The sequence below is a fragment of the Mytilus californianus genome, unplaced genomic scaffold (assembly GCF_021869535.1).
Source record: "Mytilus californianus isolate M0D057914Y unplaced genomic scaffold, xbMytCali1.0.p SCAF_5, whole genome shotgun sequence".
NCBI lineage: Eukaryota > Metazoa > Mollusca > Bivalvia > Mytilida > Mytilidae > Mytilus > Mytilus californianus.
Genome location: NW_026262701.1, coordinates 113,532,254 through 113,552,675, shown reverse-complemented (window position 1 = coordinate 113,552,675; position 20,422 = coordinate 113,532,254). Strand labels below are relative to the sequence as shown.

At 32.6% G+C, this 20,422-nt stretch overlaps 1 protein-coding gene across 1 annotated transcript; it reads left to right on the top strand.

The window, feature by feature from the left end:
- Window positions 1-1,303: 1,303 nt before the first annotated feature.
- Window positions 1,304-19,358, top strand: LOC127700686 (carboxypeptidase B-like). Its single transcript, XM_052204284.1, has 12 exons — window positions 1,304-1,425; window positions 4,683-4,763; window positions 5,338-5,413; window positions 6,158-6,294; window positions 8,842-8,932; window positions 9,952-10,050; window positions 11,298-11,396; window positions 11,704-11,814; window positions 14,755-14,854; window positions 17,265-17,467; window positions 18,663-18,747; window positions 19,092-19,358. Exons 2-12 carry the CDS (start codon window positions 4,684-4,686, stop codon window positions 19,283-19,285), a joined length of 1,275 nt encoding a protein of 424 aa, XP_052060244.1. The 5' UTR covers window positions 1,304-1,425; window position 4,683; the 3' UTR covers window positions 19,286-19,358.
- The last annotated feature ends 1,064 nt before the right edge of the window (window positions 19,359-20,422 follow it).

Below are 20,422 nucleotides of genomic sequence, written 5' to 3'. Positions count from 1 at the left end.
AAGTGGATGTAAGCAATTATAGGCAACCGTACGGCCTTCAACATTGAGAAAAACCCATACCGTATAGCCGGCTATAAAAGGCCTCGATATGAAAAATATGAAACAATTCAATTGAGAAAACTAACGGCCTAATTTATTATAAAATAATTTACGAAAAACAAATATGACGGATATGAACCAACGACAACCACTGAGATACAGGCTCCTGACTTGGGACAGGCACACAAAGAATGTGGCGGGGTTAAACATGTAAAGCATACATTTTAGGAAAAGGTAACTCAAATAAGAAAAAAAAAAAAAAAAAACGAAAAACAAGTTGGTCAAACACATCTATTATTATTCTATTTTTCTCGTTTTTTCGTTCTGTAATTACAGTTTTACATTTATATAACATTACCTTACATTAGTTATAGAGATAAGGGAGGATCGCATTGAGCAGGTTATCTTATATTTAGGCAGTTACAGATTATACAGTGAAGGAGCGACTCAGCCAGTCAATAATAATATTAAATCACTTGATTTTATTGAATATCATTTTGTTTTAATCTCACATTATTTATGTTATTATTACTACAAATGTTTATGCCCTTCGGGGCCTTCAATAGAAATGAAATATTCTTTGTCCTCTTCATAGTGGTGAGCACATTCTTTTGTTTTCTTTAGTGCCAATGACGGATGTTTGTAGGAGAAAGTGTGTTCTGTGCTGTTTCGAAAATGTCTTGTCATAAGTACATGATACTGAATCAAGTGCGTTTGTGTGTGTTTTTTGGGACCAGTTATCATGTTCAAATGCGAGACAAAACGTTTTTCATAATATGCATAAATATTTCTGAACATTAAAGAAAAAAAAAAAGAAACACGTCCTTTACATATTTGCATTCAAAAGGAGTTTGATCAGATGATTGCATAGTTACAGTGCTTGTACTATGTATGTGTAAATGAAATAAGAACAATACAACAATTACCTAATTGAAATCAACATATGACAGGAAAGGATAATAAATTATTTTCACTATCTGTTCCTTCATGAATCGATCATTTACCAAATTATCCATTTGGTAACTTACTGTTAACCGCAAGTTTAATTGCATTGAATAATTGAAATATATATGGGAGCGTATCGTTCTCATGCTGTATTTTGTCTTACTTTAATTCTTCCCAAAGGGCTTTAGTCCTTTTCACAAATTAATTGACAGCATTGATTTCTCTGCAAACATCATGTTTCGTTTATCTCGTCTCAATTTCGTGATTAAAAAGGGGGAAATAATAAAAGACAAAACATTAATTTCTTCTGAACGAAATCAAGATATTTGACTATTAGAGCGTCACGAGGTGTCTGACCTTTTGACTGCCAACTTACATTTGAATAGTTTATATCTGATCCTGATAAGAAGTTACGTTACTTTGGACATTTTATTTGATCAGGTATGTGTAAATTTATCATATCTTTATTATTATTCAGAACAATCAATGACCCTTAATCTATTAAAAAATTTCTTTTTTTTTGCTGCTGTTCAAAGAACAAAACGTTGCAATTAACCAAGTTAACCAGGAAGTGATATTTAAAGGATCCGGCGAGTACCATAGAAAATGTCGTCGCCCTCATACACCCACCAAACAATAACATTCCATCCGGTATATCTTAAGTTCTAAAGAGTCAAACTCTTTTAAATGCAGAATTAATTAACTTACGATGATAATTTCTTTGAAGGAGAAGGTGAATGTATGATACTGCCACTTTTGTAGACCCTTGAATTCGAAAATCAAAAAAAAGGTTATTGATCTATCAAATTAAACCTTTCGCATGATAATAAGACTTTCGAATATCAGTATTTTTAGTTTTAAATTTGTTTCGCATGTCTGCATTAGGGCATCAGACTTCTCTCGCATTTAGTGCAAAACTGCGAAAAATAACAAAACGCCTCTTCTGAGATCTTGTCAGTAATATTTAGGTATGAACCAAGGCTCTACTAATACTAAAACGATATTATGTGTAAAATATCTTTTTAGGGAAGACCTCATATATATATATTTATAGTAAGAGGAGGTGATAAGGCGTCTTCGCAATGCTAGGCGGTGTTGTCGTAAAAGTGGAAAGTACAGGTTCCAGCCCCCATTGGGGAAGAAGTAAAGAATCAAATCTACTCAAACATTGTTAGGTTCATTTTCTAGGCACTTTATGTATATATATATATATAGTTTATATCTGATTCAGATAAGAAGTTACGTTACTTTGGGATATAAATATATTTCATTTTAAAATAGATATCACCCATATGCGATTCATTCACAAAGTAAACATAACAAATTGATTATAAAAAGTGGGAGGAGGAGCATTACCATCACGATAAACTATGGTTGTCGTTGGTTCATATCTGCTATATTTGTTTTTCGTAAAATTTTTTGTTATGAATTAGGTCCTTAGTTTTCTCAATTGAATTGGTTCATATTTTTCATGTCGGGGCCTTTTATAGCTGACTATACAGTATGGAGTTTTCTCATTGTTGAAGGTCGTACTGTTACCTTTAACTACTTACATCCACTTCTTTTTAACTCTGGTGGATAGTTGTCATACCACATCTCCTTATTTTTATATGTTCATGTGTCGGTGAGGAACTTCGTCAGTATTTGGAGTTGTCTTTTGAAATATCTTAATTATTATAAGAATAAGAAGATGTGGTATGATTGCCATTGAGTAAACTCTCGACCAGAGACCAAATGATATAAAAGTTACCAACTATATGTCACCGGACGGCCTTCAACAATAAGCAAAACCCATTCCGCATAATCAGCTTATTGTCTACTTTTGCTTTCGCCTTTGAAAAGCATTAATTGAACAGCTCACAAGTTATTGCATTCATACGACATAGGTGATTTTCCAATTTATCAAGAACCATAACTCTTGAATTGTAAAGGTAAAATCGTCAATACCGAACTTGACTTCCATTTTGTCATCAGTACCAACATATTAAAATTCGAAAAGCATTAGTTAAACGGTTCACAAGGTAATTGCATTGAAACTGTTAGCAGCAGCCAACCGCCCGCCCACTCTTCGTACTTAACCATTTTCATAACCGGAGTTTTCCTTCGGAACACCCGGTCTAAAATGTATGATATTTTGCAACTCGTAACAAACATGCAACTAGCATTAAAAAAATCTATACCATTTACAAAATATATCTTTTGAGGTCTATTTTATTATGTGTGTTATGATTAACTTCTGTGTTTGATTTACTGTTTCACTACACGTTCTTTTCTTTGTAAGTAAAAAAGGGGGGGGGGGGGGTGAGGGTTTTATGTGGTATTGTTTTAGCATTTCGAATCATCCTGGCCCCTCCCCCGTATTTTGGTGTGGTTTGGGTTGTTAATTCCTGGTTTTCTGGGGGAGGTTTCACGAATCTATCCTAAAACTTGTCATAAGATGTATCTTAAGACATGTCTTATGATCCCCTTATGACTATCTTATGACATATCTCAGACCTCGCTTCGAAGCTGTCTTAAGATGATCTTAGCAAAGACATCCTAAACCTGTCGCAAGTTCTTTAAATTTTTAAATATTAACATGGATTTATGGAAAAATTCATGTAGTAGTTGTTTCCCATAAATTACTATATTCCATAATTAGATAATTTGCAAAATTAATATAAAATACTAGTGTAATTTATAAAAATAATCGATTAATAATACACCAATATACATATGAAAATTCAAATACAAAATGGAGGGAAAAAAATAAAGTTATGATATTTTTTTTTTGTACAAGTGAGTTAAATTCAATTTGTCACTGTATCGTTTATATTAAGGTTAAAGGATAAAATCGTGCATTCTTGCTATAAATATATCGAATGTTCATTGTTGATAAATCATTTTGATTTTCCGTCAAAACCTATAAAGATTTAGTTATGAGCAGGAAAAAGAGTCATAATTCCACAGAATTAGAGCTTCAAACTGTTTTGATATCCTAAGACCATCATAAGACATCTCTAATGTCGTCCTATCGCCTCGATGGTCTCGTGGTAGCGTGTTTGCCTCGAGTGCGAGAGGTCGTGGGTTCGAACCCCTGCCGGGTCAAACCAAAGACTTAAAAATTGGTATTGCTGCTTCTCCGCTAAGCACGTGACAATAAGAATAAGAGCAAAGACTGGTCGGCTCGGAGTGAGAATAATGTGTCGGGGTAGGGTGACATGTCTTCCTTTGGACTGTGACCTTGTGAACTAGCACGTTAAAAATTCGGCTCAGCGTGTCGGTCTAGTACAAAGCAGGGAAAATATCTATATTACATTAACATGTTTTCGTCCTGAATATGCATATTAATTTGCCACTGGACGTTAAGCAGCCATCCATCATCATCATCGTGTAGTTCTAACTTTATGACCAACTTTAAGAGATGTCCTAAGTTAGAACCACTTTGTGAAACCAACTTAGGACTAAGATATGTCGTAAGACCATCCTAAGACAGCTTTGTGAAACTGACCCCAGGTCTATCGTTTGTTTTTGTCGTATTTCGTTTTGCAATGGTGATCTCTGTTTTTCTTCCACATAATTTTTTTGATCGCCATTCGACATCTTCTCCTCCTTTACCTCAAACATTGGAAATTAAAAGAGAAAAACAATATGTGAATACTATTTTCAATACCTTTTGAGTTTATATGACTTTATTATACATTGCGTCGTGTTTTCAGCATGAGGAATTTCTTCCCTTTGTTGCTGTTGGGAGTTACATTAACACACGGACTACCATCTAGAAAGAAAAGATTTGATGGGTACGTCAGTTGTATTAAGTTGTAATGTTAGTTTTGAATGAGGGTACCACAAGAGTTATTTTGAATCATGCACACATGGTATGTAGTGATCGGCCTTAGAAATTTTATTATGAATACATTAAAAAAATATTTTTATGTCTGAGGTCCTTTCCTCGAAGAAAACATATTCATGACAGACAAAAAAAAACTTTTGATATTGAAAGCAGATGACTTTGAAAAATCTTTCTTTTGTACAAAGTTTTTGATTGGAAACTCTGATTGCTACATGATAATAATAATAATAATAATAATAATAATAATAATATTATTATTATTAATATTATTATTATTATTATTATTATAATAATAATAATAATAATTATTATTATTATAATAATAATAATAATATTAATAATAATAATAATAATAATAATAATATTACAAATAATAATAATAATAATAATAATAATATTAATAATAACAATAAATAATTGGATAAAACAAGGACATGAAATTCAAAATCTATATCATTCTGTAACTTTAGACTTAGTCTAAGTCAAGACTTATATTTGATTCCTGAATGTTGTCTTTTCAGGAATCAGGTGCTTCGCATTTTACCAAAGAGTTCGGATGAAATTCTGAAAATTGTAGACCTGGGTAAAAAATACAATGTTAGTATATATAGTTCGATATTCTTGTTTTTTTTTTTAATTTTCAATACTATTAAATAGAAAACTGTTAAAATATGTAATGTATCTGAGGCTGTTAGCTGAATGCGTTGTACGAAAAATAATCAGGAAACAGAAAAACAACACCTGAGCATACATATTGATAATGATTAGTTTACACTTATAATTATGACAATATAACCTACGATCCTAAATATTTTAGTAGTTTTATGACGATAGAAAAGACACATAAGAGGTTATGCGGAAGATATCAGATGGATAAAATCATGGATAAAAAGAAAAGATATCTCACAAATACTCCATGTTGAAGTAAGGTTAGGGTAAGCAGGTTAATTCTACCTTAATTCACGTTCTGAGTTTAGAAAAATGGGTCAATCAAAAACCGTCCGTCGATGAAAAACTGGTAACACCATGTCTAAATGAAAAACGACAAATAGGCAATCAGCTACCACACAACAATGCACATTGATGAAGGCCGTACATCCACGTCATTTAAACTCTGGTGGATAGTTGTCTCATTAGCATTCATACCACATCCCCTATGTTTATAAAATAAAGTAAAGATGACGCAACACGAATCCCACTAAAATATGGCGTGAGTCCATATGCACCTGATAGTTCAGTAGCTAATGACATCCGTCGCTTCCGTTTAGATAATAAGAGTTAACATTACACATTCTGTTTGAATAGATAAAATGTATGACACGTACTGAACTATTATTATAGGTTGATATTTGGAAAATACCGAAGTCTCTCAACAGTACACTGGATATTCATGTTGACGCACACAACCTCAAGGAATTTGTTACAGAACTAAAATCACTGGGAACAAATTATATGACATGGATTGAAGATCTTCAAAAGTAATATAATATACATGTATTCAATTTGTCATGATAATATGATCAAAAGTTGAAGTAAAGATAATTAAAATGAGATTTGGGAATGAGGGACAGCAACTAAACGACAAGAAGAACACAAAAACAGCAATGGTTAAGTGTATTGTTTTCAACAATAGAACTGGTCCATAAGATATGTCAAGAACTAAATCGCTCTCAAGTACAGATTTAATGATTTAAATATTTTATTGTACACCCAGTCACACCATATGTGCTACAAGAGGAACAAATATTCTTGTATTTTTATCCATCTGATGAGTTAAGCCTCTTTCAACTGATTTCTATAGTTCGTTCTTATGTTGTACTGTTACACCACTGCACCAGGTTAGGGGGAGGGTTGGGATCCCGCTAACATGTTTAACCCCGCCACATTCTGTATGTATGTGCCTGTCCCAAGTCAGGAGCCTGTAATTCAGTGGTTGTCATTTGTTTATGTGTTACATATTTGTTTTTCGTTCATTTTTTGTACATAAATTAGGCCGTTAGTTTTCTCGTTTGAATTGTTTTACATTGTCATTTCGGGGCCTTTTATAGCTGACTGTGCGGTATGGGCTTTGCTCATTGTTGAAGGCCGTACGGTGACCTATAGTTGTTAATTTCTGTGTCATTTGGTCTCTTGTGGAGAGTTGTCTCATTGGCAATCATACCACATCTTCTTTTTTATAAATACTATAGTTGGTGAATGAACTTAACATCGACTATCAAAGATCCAACTTCAAAAACTACATGTATATAAAGTTAAATGATATAAAACTGTTAACAATAGTCCTGAAATTGGATGAACCTATGGGAGGATTATGAATACAATGAGATATACATGTAGGCCCGGGGGCTACTTCATTCCTTTTATTGTAGGGGTGAGTAGATGACACATCCAGTACCCCACCCGTTTCAAATATTTTGAATCTTTAAAATTATATACCCCAGTATCATATATTTTTTAGCAAAAAATAGACCCATATAGCTATATCACGCTATTTCATTGCGTTAAAATAGATTTGACAAATATCTAATGCCTTTACGTCTGTGGTTTTAATCACATTTTTAACAAATACTGACAAATGATTTAGTAGTTTCAGATACTTAGCATATAATATCGTCATATATGTAATCTGAATTAGATTATTTCTCGTCCTTATCTTATACTACTTAGCTTGAAATAGTGACCTATTCCAGCGACTAATTCCTAAAACTCAGTACATAGAAAGTGCCCACCTTCCCCGCTTATACAAGGTAAACGTCAATGCGACTACAGAAATAATAATGACGTCCAGTGGCAAATATTTCATGCATATTCAGGACGAGGACTGAAATCACTTAGAACAAATTATATGACATGGATTGAACCTTGAAATGTAAAAAATTAGAGATAAACAAAATGAATAGGGGAATCTCTTTCTGTCATCTTCAGGTAAGCCCGAGAAAGAAAACCAAATATAGCCAAACGTTTGTTTTAGTATAGTTACATACTTTATACACTGACCATTAAGTCAGGATATATGTTTGGACTATATTATGTTCTATATCTATGAACGGAGAGAAATGTAGCATAAGAATTAATGTAACAACGTCAATACCAAAAATCTTTACCCAAACATATTTACCTAATTATCCAAAAGTCACACTAAAGCTATTATTATCGACAAGATATTAATATAGAAATAAGAAGATGTGGTATGATTGCCAATGAGACAACATTCCACCAGAGACCAAATAACGTAGAAGTTAACAACTATTGATTGCCGGACGGCCTTCAAAAATGAGAAAACCCATACCGCATGACAAATGCAAGACAATTGAAACGTGAAACAAGTTGTCATGCTCATAGGCACCTACGCAGATAGTTTTGAGATTAATTTAACAGAATCTACGAAACAAAATTCAATAAATTGAAAACAGTGTAAATATGTGGAGACAAAACCGGAGGTGCAATAAAAAAGCCTTAGTCGCCGAAAATTTGATAAACATCGGTAAAATATAACAGAGGAACAGACAACCAACAATTCACAAAACAGTTACGCTGTAAAAAGATTGAGCAACACAAATCCCCAAAAAGCCACGGGTGTACTTAGGCACTAAAGTTCCTGTCATACTTACACGACGACACAGCGACAAAAAAGGTTACTGACTTGAGACACTGTCAATAACAAACAAGAAGAGAAGCTTGAGACAGGTATTGTATATCTACTAAATGTTTATCGCCACGCTTGGGACAGGTATTTTATATCTACTAAATGTTTATCGCCACGCTTGGGACAGGTATTTTATATCTACTAAATGTTTATCGCCACGTCACATAAACCAACAGATTTATTCAGTAAACAACGTATATATTGTTACCACAAATAGAAGACTCGTCTCTGTTATTACAACATGGAAAGTTGGGGCTATAGAAAAAAATACTACATATACCTGTTGCTCACTTTAAATAAAAATGACATTTGTTTTATTATTATTATAATAAAAGGTCATTACAGTCATTCTAGAATATGAATACTTATACTCTTTCAGACTTATAGAAAATGAAAATAGTCATACGTCACACGTAAAAGCTAGAGCATCAGCGAGTTTCAGTTTGTCACATTACCATTCTAGCTATCAGGTAATTATAACATGTGGACAATATGTTTTTTACTTGCTTCTAGAACAAAAGAATTCAACCCCGTTCACTATATTTTGTTAAAATAAAATAAGTGAATAGATGGACTAAAGCTAACAGCATATAGTACTATAAAGTAATTTATAAGTGCAAAAATGGTCTCTTTTCAGATCCTGGGATTTGTTTTTTGTTTTTTGTTTTTTTCACAGGGAAAATTCTGTTTCGAAATTGACGACAAAGAGAACATTTATCGTTCCAGAATATCCTTTATAAATTAGGCCGTTAGTTTTCTCAATTGAATTGTTTCATATTTTTCATGTCGGGGTCTTTTATAGCCGACCATACATGGGTTGTTTTCATTGTTGAAGGCCGTACGGTTGCATGCCTATAATTGCTTACATCCACTTCATTTGAACTTTGGTGGATAGTTGTGTCATTGGCAATCATACCTCATCTCCTTTTTTTTATATTTATACATAGTTATGTTCATTTAGCTTTATGTAACGATATGTACTTTATTCAGTAAACACTTCTACAGTAACGTATAAAGGAACTGTATTATGTAAATTATGTCGTCAAATTTCTAAAATAATCTTTTAAAAGATTTGACACAATGTGAAACATGACAGACATATCAGATGACTATTCTGGTGTTCTTAGATCTAAGACCGAAAAAATCTTGTCGTGAATTTAAACACAAACTATCCAGTGATCTAGTAGTGTATCGATAACAAGAAATTTGCACATTGTTCTCTTCAAATGTTCTGACGGAATTTGAAAATTTAAGTAAAATCTTAAAAAGTATCCTGAAGAGATTTTTTTTTATAAAAAATTAGAAATTTACCTAATGCTCCTCAAGTCTAGATGAATCACTGATATCGTGATTTAAATAATTTCGTTAAGCCCACAACCCTTATTTCATAAGTTGTTTATCTAAATCTTAAAAGGCAAAATAAAGTTATATACTTTACTTATTAAAGTAAGCAAAATAGTTGATTTAATAACTTGTCTTTACACAATAGATCTCCAATCATTTAAATGCCGTGGCATTAGCATCCAGATACGCAACCGTCCATACTGCGGGTCATAGTGTACAAGGAAGGTCTATCAAGTATTTGAAGGTAAGTAAAAAAAACAATAGCGGTGTGAAAAAAAAACACCTGAATTGGACGTTTTGTTCAGTAGGTGCTTGCCTATTTATGTTTTACTTATATAGTACACTAAACTGTTTTTCTAGAGTTAAAAGAAGCCAAATTGACTGTTTATTTTGCGTCTCAATAATCATTCCTCGAATTTTTATAATTACATTGTCATCATTTACAAGTGTATATAATAAACTGGTGTATTGTAAACACTTCGCTTAATTTTGTCTGTGAGCAGGTATACATCTTAACTTTTTAGCAAAGTATTTTCAGGCTCTTACTAAGCAACGGTCCGTAATTCAGGTTTGATAAAGCACAGACTGTTAGGGTAAAATATATTAACTATATTGAGTGGAGAAATTATACGTTTTCCTTGTTACAATTACAACAGATACAAATACGGTACGACTGGATTGATTACCTTTTGAATTTCCTTAAATAAATGCAGTGAATATGTTTTTCAATTTAACAGTTTAAATTGCAATCCAGTCCTCATTTTTTTCGAAAGTTACCAACCGAATTAGACTACATTTTGTACCTCCGAGTTTGTACTTACATGAGCAACACGACCGGTGCCATATTCCGGAGCTCCTGAGATCAACCCCAGTTTTTTCCCCAGGGTTCGTGTTGCTCAGTCTTTAGTTTTCTATGTTGTATGTTGTATGTTGTATGTTGTGTACTGTCGTTAGTCTTTTCGTCTTTTTTCCTTTTCATGCTTTGGTTTTGACCTTCGAGTTTGAATATCCCTTTGGTATCGTTCGCCTCTCTTTTAAAATGTATTGAGTTATAACTAAAGCTATTGTTAATTAAAGATCTTTATTACATCGGTTGTAATGAAATACCGCTATTTCCAAGTTTTAAACAAAAACCCCGATAACTTCCCATGTGAAATAAATCCGATAATTTTACTACTCTGACGTCATACAACAATGGGTGTTGTAAAGACATTGTCGATAAGTTGCATCATAACGAATTGGGAATGCGCAGAAAAAGATATAGTTCCATGTGTTTTATACTTTATTTCCATTTTAAAGCCCATGAGAAGTGTAATAGTAAGAAAACTTAACGAAGAATTCATATATCCAAAAATATTTAACATATGACCGAAATAACACTGATAATTACCTCATGAGCAACGCACATCGTAAATAAATTTGTTGTTCGGTCACTCAGTGAATTCTTTTATTAGTTATTTTATAATTATTATGTTATTTTCGTTTGTACAGATTAGCTCAGGGGGATCAAAGAAAGCGATAATAATTGACGGAGGTATACATGCCAGAGAATGGATTTCTACTGCTGTTGTAATGTACTTGATTGACCAGGTTTGTTCTCATGAAGAATAACGAGCAATGGGTTTATGAGATATTGTTAAAACAAGTAATAGATGTATATTATGGTATTACTTGATATTTGGTAATATTTTTAACCGTTAAAGGGAATTATCAGCAATCAATGACCATAAAATATCATATCGCATTTTATTGTTTCACATATCAACATAAATATGTTAATTTTAATAATGCTTTTGAATTAATGTGTATGGTCAGTACTGAATGTTTTATGATATAAATTGTGTATGACGTAACATGTCACTCAATATCAATGTTATTTTATTTTGTTACCATTTAGCTCGCCATGAATCCTGATAACAATCCGGAGATAACTTCAATGTTACAGAAATTTGACTGGTACCTTTTGCCACTGATGAATCCAGATGGATATGAGTACTCAAGAACAAATGTAAGTCAACTGATAAAAACAACAAGAACTTATGTAAGTAATTTGATATAACCTTCAAGAACTAATTAAAGTCAATTTATACAAGCTACAAGAACTAATGTAAGTCAATTTATACAAGCTACAAGAACTAATGTAAGTCAATTAACACAAACAAAAATAACTAATGTAAGTCAATTAACACAAACTGAAATAACTAATGTAGGTCAATTAGTACAAACTGAAATAACTAATGTAGGTCAATTAGTACAAACTAAAAGAACTAATGTAGGTCAATTAATACAAACCAAAAGAACTAATGTAGGTCAATTAGTACAAACTGAAATAACTAATGTAGGTCAATTAGTACAATCTGAAATAACTAATGTAGGTCAATAAGTACAAACTAAAATAACTAATGTAGGTCAATTAATACAAACCAAAAGAACTAATGTAGGTCAATTAGTACAAACTAAAATAACTAATGTAGGTCAATAAGTACAAACTAAAATAACTAATGTAGGTCAATTAACACAAACTAAAAGAACTAATGTAGGTCAATTAGTACAAACTGAAATAACTAATGTAGGTCAATTAGTACAAACTGAAATAACTAATGTAGGTCAATAAGTACAAACTAAAATAACTAATGTAGGTCAATTAATACAAACCAAAAGAACTAATGTAGGTCAATTAGTACAAACTAAAATAACTAATGTAGGTCAATTAGTACACACTAAAAGAACTAATGTAGGTCAATTAGTACAAACAAAAAAACTAATTTGTGTCTTTCTATGTTGTGATGTTACACTATTGTTTCAGATAGGGTGAAGTTTGGCGCCTATTAAAACGTTTAAACCTGCGGCATTTGTTTGCACCTGTCCTACGTCAGGAACCTGATGTTCAGTGGTTGTTGTTTGTTGATGTGGTTCATAAGTGTTTCTCGTTTCTCGTTTTTTATATAGATTAGACCGTTGGTTTTCCTGTTTGAATGGTTTTACACTAGTCATTTTGGGGGCCCTTTATAGCTTGCTGTTCGGTGTAAGCCAAGGCTCTGTTGAAGGCCATACTTTGACCTATAATGATTTACTTTTACAAATTGTGACTTGGATGGAGAGTTGTCTCATTGGCACTCATACCACATCTTCTTATATCTAATTTAAGTCAATTAATACAAACTACAAGAACTGACGTATTTCAATTAGTACAAACTTAAAGAAATAATGGTAGTCAACATATAAAAAATACTAGAACTTATGTAGGTCAATTACATGTAATACAAACTACAAGAACTAATGTAAGTCAATTAATGAAAAGTACAAAAACTTACGTAGGTCAATTAATGAAAACTACAAAAACTTATATATGTCATTTTTTTAAAAAGTACAAGAACTTATGTTAATCAAGCAATTAAACGAAAAAGTGCGAATGTAAGTTAAATGTGAAGATATGATTGAAGCTTTAAATTTTCTCCTGGACGACATATATGTACGTTTCGGCAATACAGTGTATCGACAGGTAGTAGGTATTCCTGTGGGCACTAACTGCGCCCCTTTAATAGCAGATTTATTCCTATATTGATATGAATTCCAGATTATGACCAAAATCAGTAAAGACACGTCATTGTTACATTTGTTTAACACATTCAATAATACCTACCGTTATCTTGATGATATGTGTTTATTTAATAATCCAGAGTTCTCTAAATATACTACCGAAATTTCCCCAAAGGAATTTACTTTAAATAAATCTAACATAAACAGCAGTAGTTGTCCTTTTCTAAATTTAGACATTTCAATTTATATAGGGAAACTCCATACAAAAATTTACGACAAAAGAGACGTTTTTTCATTCGCTATTGTTAATTTTCCTTTTTTAGACGGCGATGTTCCTTTGGCTCCATCATACGGTGTTTATATATCCCAACTCGTTCGTTATGCCCGTGTGTGTAGTGATGTCATAGATTTTAACGAACGTAATCAATGCATCACTGGTAAATTATTAAGTCAGGGATTTCGTTACCATAAATTACTTAAAACATTTACTAAATTCTTTCAAAGATACACATATTTGATTAGTAAATTTGGCTGTACCTGTAGAAAACTTATTAAAAACGGTATTTCACATCCTAAATCTTACGGTTATATTGTACTAAAAGCGCGGAAATCACTATGTGATCCGTGTAAACTTATCGAACCTTTAAACAAACTTATTAGTAAGGGTTATCTTATTAATGTTGTAATAAGATCTTTGAATATAGTTTTTTATGTATATATACACATCCATGTTTATTTTCTATTTAGAAATTGTTTTATCTATATATAACATCATACACATTTATCATAAGGTAAAATCCTAACTATCCTACTGCCTGTCATTACTTTTATGTTGGCATTGCACAAGTCATGTCTTCTTTGACTGTCCATGGCGTTAAAACACTAAATCACTGCCTGGGATGTCTTTTAATTGATTTTAGTCTCTAAGATTATGAAGGTCAAATCATAAAATCTACAAACACTAAATTAAGGTAAGTTTTTTTCATAGACACAACGTTAAATTTTGATAACTTTTGCAAATCACATATACTACTGTACAATTATTGAGCAATTTATTTAAAAATAATTTTATTGGGTTTATTATTCATTTATTATTCTGAGAAAAATACACAAACAAACTAACTTATACATACACGTGAATACTAAATGGTATAATGGTTAAAATCAAATTATCTCCAGTTCGTGAGAATACGTCATAAAATTAACTTAACAATTCAAACGCATTATAATATGTAGTCGAGATGTGTCGCTTGTGTGTTTTTCTCTAATAGGGCCAAATTGCAATCTCTTTGTGGTAGACATAATCTTAAACATGTTTTTTAACGATTTTTTTAACACGAATCATGTACACGTTCCTGAACACGATGTTTGAGAAGCATGATACTTTACTATACCCTTTGTATTACAGAACAGAATGTGGAGAAAGAATCGAGCGTCCTCTCACTCTGTAACAGGAACATGCACTGGTGTTGATCTCAATAGAAATTTTGGATTTCATTGGAATCCAGGTATTATCAAAAAGTTTTATTTATACAAGTTATATAACGTGATACATCCGGGCTTTTACAGGCCTTTGATGAATAGTTGCATGATAGTGATAACTGTATTTTATTTTTATACTACTTGCAAAGTTAATTGAACATATAACTGACCTATAGTATGTGGACAAGAGCCATTCCTTTTGTATGTTCTACCAACATATTTTAGATCAATCATTTATATTAGATATTCAAACATGTATTTTGACTAATTATTTGGCAGCTTTGATTTATAAGCTCGTCTTTGTTTTTAATAAGCTCTGGATTTTCAAATGTTTTGGCCTCGTGCATCATTGGAGAGACAATTATTATCGAAATCTGGTGCAAACAAATAGGTACGGTTAATGTTATTTGCATGTTATAATAATCTCAGAATGTTTTCTAGTTTGTTATATGCTATGCTGGAGAATTCCCTTAGAAAACGATGATCTTTTCCAACGCTATATATGGTGGTACCTGTTTTTTGTCCCTAACTTCTTTAAAACCATAAAAAAAAGTGAATCGACAATTTTCGGAATCTTCACCATTTAATGTCATTTGTGGTCTGCTTTTCGTGTTGTTGATGCGAATAATATTTGGGGATTCCCCTCCGCCCACCACTGTTTAGTATACTCCTATGCCACCATCATTAACAAGTATGGTTTAGAATTTTGTACTGTTATATCATACAGAAATGTGTGCCAAGCTTATTGTTGGTGTTTATCTAACATGATATTGTTTCCAGTTGTGTGCATGTAAGTAATACAACTCTTTGGTAATAAACCTCATGGTCATCATTTTAGATGACATCGGTCAAGATAAGTTTCAATGTTAATTGATTAAGAGTGCAGCACATAACTTAACTAGTATTGAAGGTTGGTGATGCCTTACAATGTTGCATGTTTTTCAACTAATAGCTTAGATATATCAGTCATTCATTTTGATTACTAATACTATACTCTCTCTTCTCTTTCGTTTTTACATGTATCATTACAGACCAACATAACCAGCTTTATAGAAATAAGGAGATGAGGTATGATTGCCAATGACACAACTATCCACCAAAATTCAAATAAAGTGGATGTAAGCAATTATGGGCAACCGTACGGCCTTCAACAATGAGAAACACCCATACCGTAAAGTCGGCTATAAAAGGTCCTTTAAACATGATAAATGCTGTGATTACGTTTACGTTAGTGCCACATTCTTTGTTTCAGATTGTATTGTGAGTACATGTTGTACCACCGGTTTACGTTAGTGCCACATTCTTTGTTTCAGACTGTTTTGTGAGTACATGTTGTACCACCGGTTTACGTTAGTGCCACATTCTTTGTTTCAGACTGTTTTGTGAGTACATGTTGTACCACCGGTTTACGTTAGTGCCACATTCTTTGTTTCAGACTGTTTTGTGAGTACATGTTGTACCACCGGTTTACGTTAGTGCCACATTCTTTGTTTCAGACTGTATTGTGAGTACATGTTGTACCACCGGTTTACGTTAGTGCCACATTCTTTGTTTCAGACTGTTTTGTGAGTACATGTTGTACCACCGGTTTACGTTAGTGCCACATTCTTTGTTTCAGACTGTTTTGTGAGTACATGTTGTACCACCGGTTTACGTTAGTGCCACATTCTTTGTTTCAGATTGTATTGCGAGTACATGTTGTACAACCGGTTTAAGTTAGTGCCACATTCTTTGTTTCAGACTGTTTTGTGAGTACATGTTGTACCACCGGTTTACGTTAGTGCCACATTCTTTGTTTCAGATTGTATTGTGATAACATGTTGTACCACCGGTTTACATTAGTGCCACATTCTTTGTTTCAGACTTCATTGTGAGTACATGTTGTATCGTCGGTTTACGTTGGTGCCACATTCTTTGTTTCAGATTGTATTGTGAGTACATGTTGTACCACCGGTTTACATTATTTAGTGCCATAGTCTTTGTTTCAGACTTCATTGTGAGTACATGTTGTACCAACGGTTTACGTTAGTGCCACATTCTTTGTTTCAGATTGTATTGTGAGTACATGTTGTACCACCAATTTAATGTGTTTTCCTAAGAATTAAAGTCATCATCAAGTTGAATTATACAAAAGCTGACTTGCTGTTGTTTTAGTGTATCATTGCAATAACATAAAAGGTACCTATTTCGTAAAAGAATGCTACATGCCTTATTCGATACTCAATCTTCTTTAATTACAAATTTCACCGTCAAAATATGTTTTGTTATTTGATTGTGGTATAATTTGATGAAATCAAATTGAGCATTTCCTTTTTAACACTCCTTTCAGGATTTGATACGATGTGAACAATACATTGTATCTGCCAATTTGAATTTAATGTAATAATACGTGTAGAAGAATTTTTTACTGTAAAATATCACAACTCTAAATTACAGCGGTTGGAGGAAGCAGAGATGAATGTGAGGAGACATTTGCTGGAACTAAAGCTTTCTCAGAACCAGAGGCCCTAGCAGCAGGCCATTTGATGCAAAGTCTTCGAGGTCAAGCAATAGCGTACCTTAATTTGCACTCTTATGGGCAGTTGTGGCTTTGGCCATGGGGATATACTACTAGTCTTCCCTCTGATTTGGCAGATCTGGTATGATTCGTGTTGCTTTTCAATATCATGGACGTTCAATTCTAAATTGTTTTGTAATATAAAAAAGCACAAAACATTAAACAAAATGACAATATCTTAAAAGCATAATATATTTCAGTATGCTCAGAGAACAACATTTGAAGAAAGTATAAATTATTTGATCACTCTAAAATTTTAAACGTGGTTTACAGTTATAATTGTTATATTATTTACCAATATATATTAATACATATTTAAAAGGAAATCACCTAAGGCAATACTAATCCAACAATCATGACAATGCTGTACAGAACAGTTTTTGCAGTCTTTACATTTTAAAATGTTGCTCACTACTTCCTGTTGACACGTTATTGATCTTACTGAAAGAAGCATTTTTTAACTAACATAGATGTTTCTATGATAAACAGACTATCTAAATAAGCACCCCTTTATACGACAAAAATACAAGTATTAGGAAAAGTATTTATAATAAAAGGTTACAGTTATATAATCTTTATATAAAAGTACATCTTACATTTCAAATATAACACATCATTTTCCTATAAAAATAAATTTTAATAGTTTACCCACGTTTGATTGATTGTTGTTTGTTGAACATATAGTGGCAAATAGTTAAAGCTTATTTAAATTGAAAGTAAATTAACAATAGATCAAATTGATAGTTCTTGAAAGAAGGCAGATTGGCATAATGTATCGGCTGCTCCTGGAAAGTGATTGATAGAAATATTTTACGTTGTAATAGCTCACCTACGACGGATCCCTCAAAGAGTTGTTACAAGATATTTTAACGTGCAGACAGTATTGCACTCTCAATATAAGATGATCATGTATTAATTGAATAAAAGATCCCAACTCCATCGGACGTTGCTGAGTATTTATCCATCCCGCACAATCCGACGCCCTCATATGAACTTGCTGAAGAAATGAAGAAATACATAAATGACCATATTTCTATACCCCAGTCAACCTTAATGAAATGTTTCATCTGATGTTTTGGAATATAGTTCTTTCATGCATGCATTGTTTGTCAGAAAAGCGCGTCGGCGCAACAGATGTGTTATTGTAAAACCATATATATGACGAATATTTTAACGGTAAAGAAAAGTACATGATTTGTTTATCCTTTAAGATCGATAAGACTTATGTTATGCAGTACTTGAAAAGTAAATGTTTATGCTCCACCTTATTTTTACAGAAACATATGGCTGGAAGAGGAGCTGCTGCTATCTACCCTTCTCATCATGCCCATTACACCACTGGTGGTGATGCAACTGATTTATGTAAGTTTTGGTTTAAAGTGCAGTCCTTTGGAGAATTAATAATATGTTAAAGTTCTTATTAACAATGTTTGTGCATGTTTCTCTAGGTAGTAACGGTAAAACGAAGTTGTTAAAGTTTTGAGGCAAGAACATCAATATTTTATCGGGTAAAATGACGATATGTTCTGCTCAATACATGCGGCGATAAATAGGCTTCCATGCCTACACGATTATCAATAAAGGTAGATGTACACAACAAGTTAGTAATAATATTCTTTAAATGTTGTTTGTGTTAATTGTGAAATGTTTTAAGCACATGGAATGAGTTGTTTACCACTTGATTGACATACGTTCTTTATTAACAGATCCAGCTGCAGGAGGAGCTGACGACTTCGCTAAAGGTGGCGCTGGTATCAAATATTCATATACTGTAGAATTGCGGGATAATGGACGACATGGGTTTGTTCTACCAGCTAGCACTATAATCCCGTCAGGGGAAGAAACATTGAAGGGAATAATAGCATTTGCAAGCGAACTATATGCATATGAGAGACTGTAGAAAAGTGTCCCCATTATGAAATGAAAAGGGGGGAATGTAACAAACTCCATGAAATATAAATGTGTATCGTCTATTTTCTATTTGAATTCCAGTTTAAAAACAATATACTGAGGCCCAAAATTAGCATGCATTTATCGAACATAGATAACTATTTTGAACTCCCCTCCAAAAATATAATGCTAGTAATAAAAACTGATACGATATCCGTGCGGTCTGGATTACCCTTGATGAGTACGCTCCTGACCCATTATACATGCCAAAAGGTCACAACCGTGAGTCTCTAGCGGTTTTCCTCTTTCGTGACCCCAAATCACACATTGACATCTTCTACAGTATTTTTAGTAATTTATTCTGCTTTAAAGCAAACGTATATTGCAGTTTACACAAAACGTTATTGATCGTTCTTTTTTTTTTGGTCCAGGGCTCTTAATCCAAATTTCAGAATAATAAAAAAAAAATTACACATGGCAAAAAGTAAAATAACAAAAATACCGAACTCCAAGGAAAATTCAAAACGGAAAGTCCCTTATCAAATGGCAAAATCAAAAGCTCAAACACATCAAACGAATGAAAAACAACTGTCATATTCCTGACGTGGTACAGGCATTTTCTTATGTAGAAAATGGTGGATTAAACCTGGTTTTATAGCTAGCTAAACCTCTCACTTGTATGAAAGTCGCATAAAATTCCATTATATTGACAACAATGTGTGAACAAAACAAACAGACATAATAGGTAAAAATGTCAAAAATAGGGTACAGCAGTCAACATTGTGTTATAATCTTAATCACTATAAAAAGAAACAAATATGTCAACAAAGAAAAACAAAATGGCATATAGACAAAGGACATAAGCGAAAATGAAAGACAAGAATACAAAAAAATGACCATAGAACGATAACACAATGGCGGGATGTATAAGTACCGAGGCACGCCAAAAGGATATTACCAAAACTGGACTAAACAGTAAAGGTTAATAATTTAAAAAGACAAATAAAAGAACATTATAACACGTAAATAAGATGATAAACAAAGTCAGTACATAGAATCTATACTTTAAGACCATGATATTTTAGTCTTTGATACATGATTTTTTTCATAAGTTGTTATTGGCTTTGAACTAGCTGCCAGTAACTGC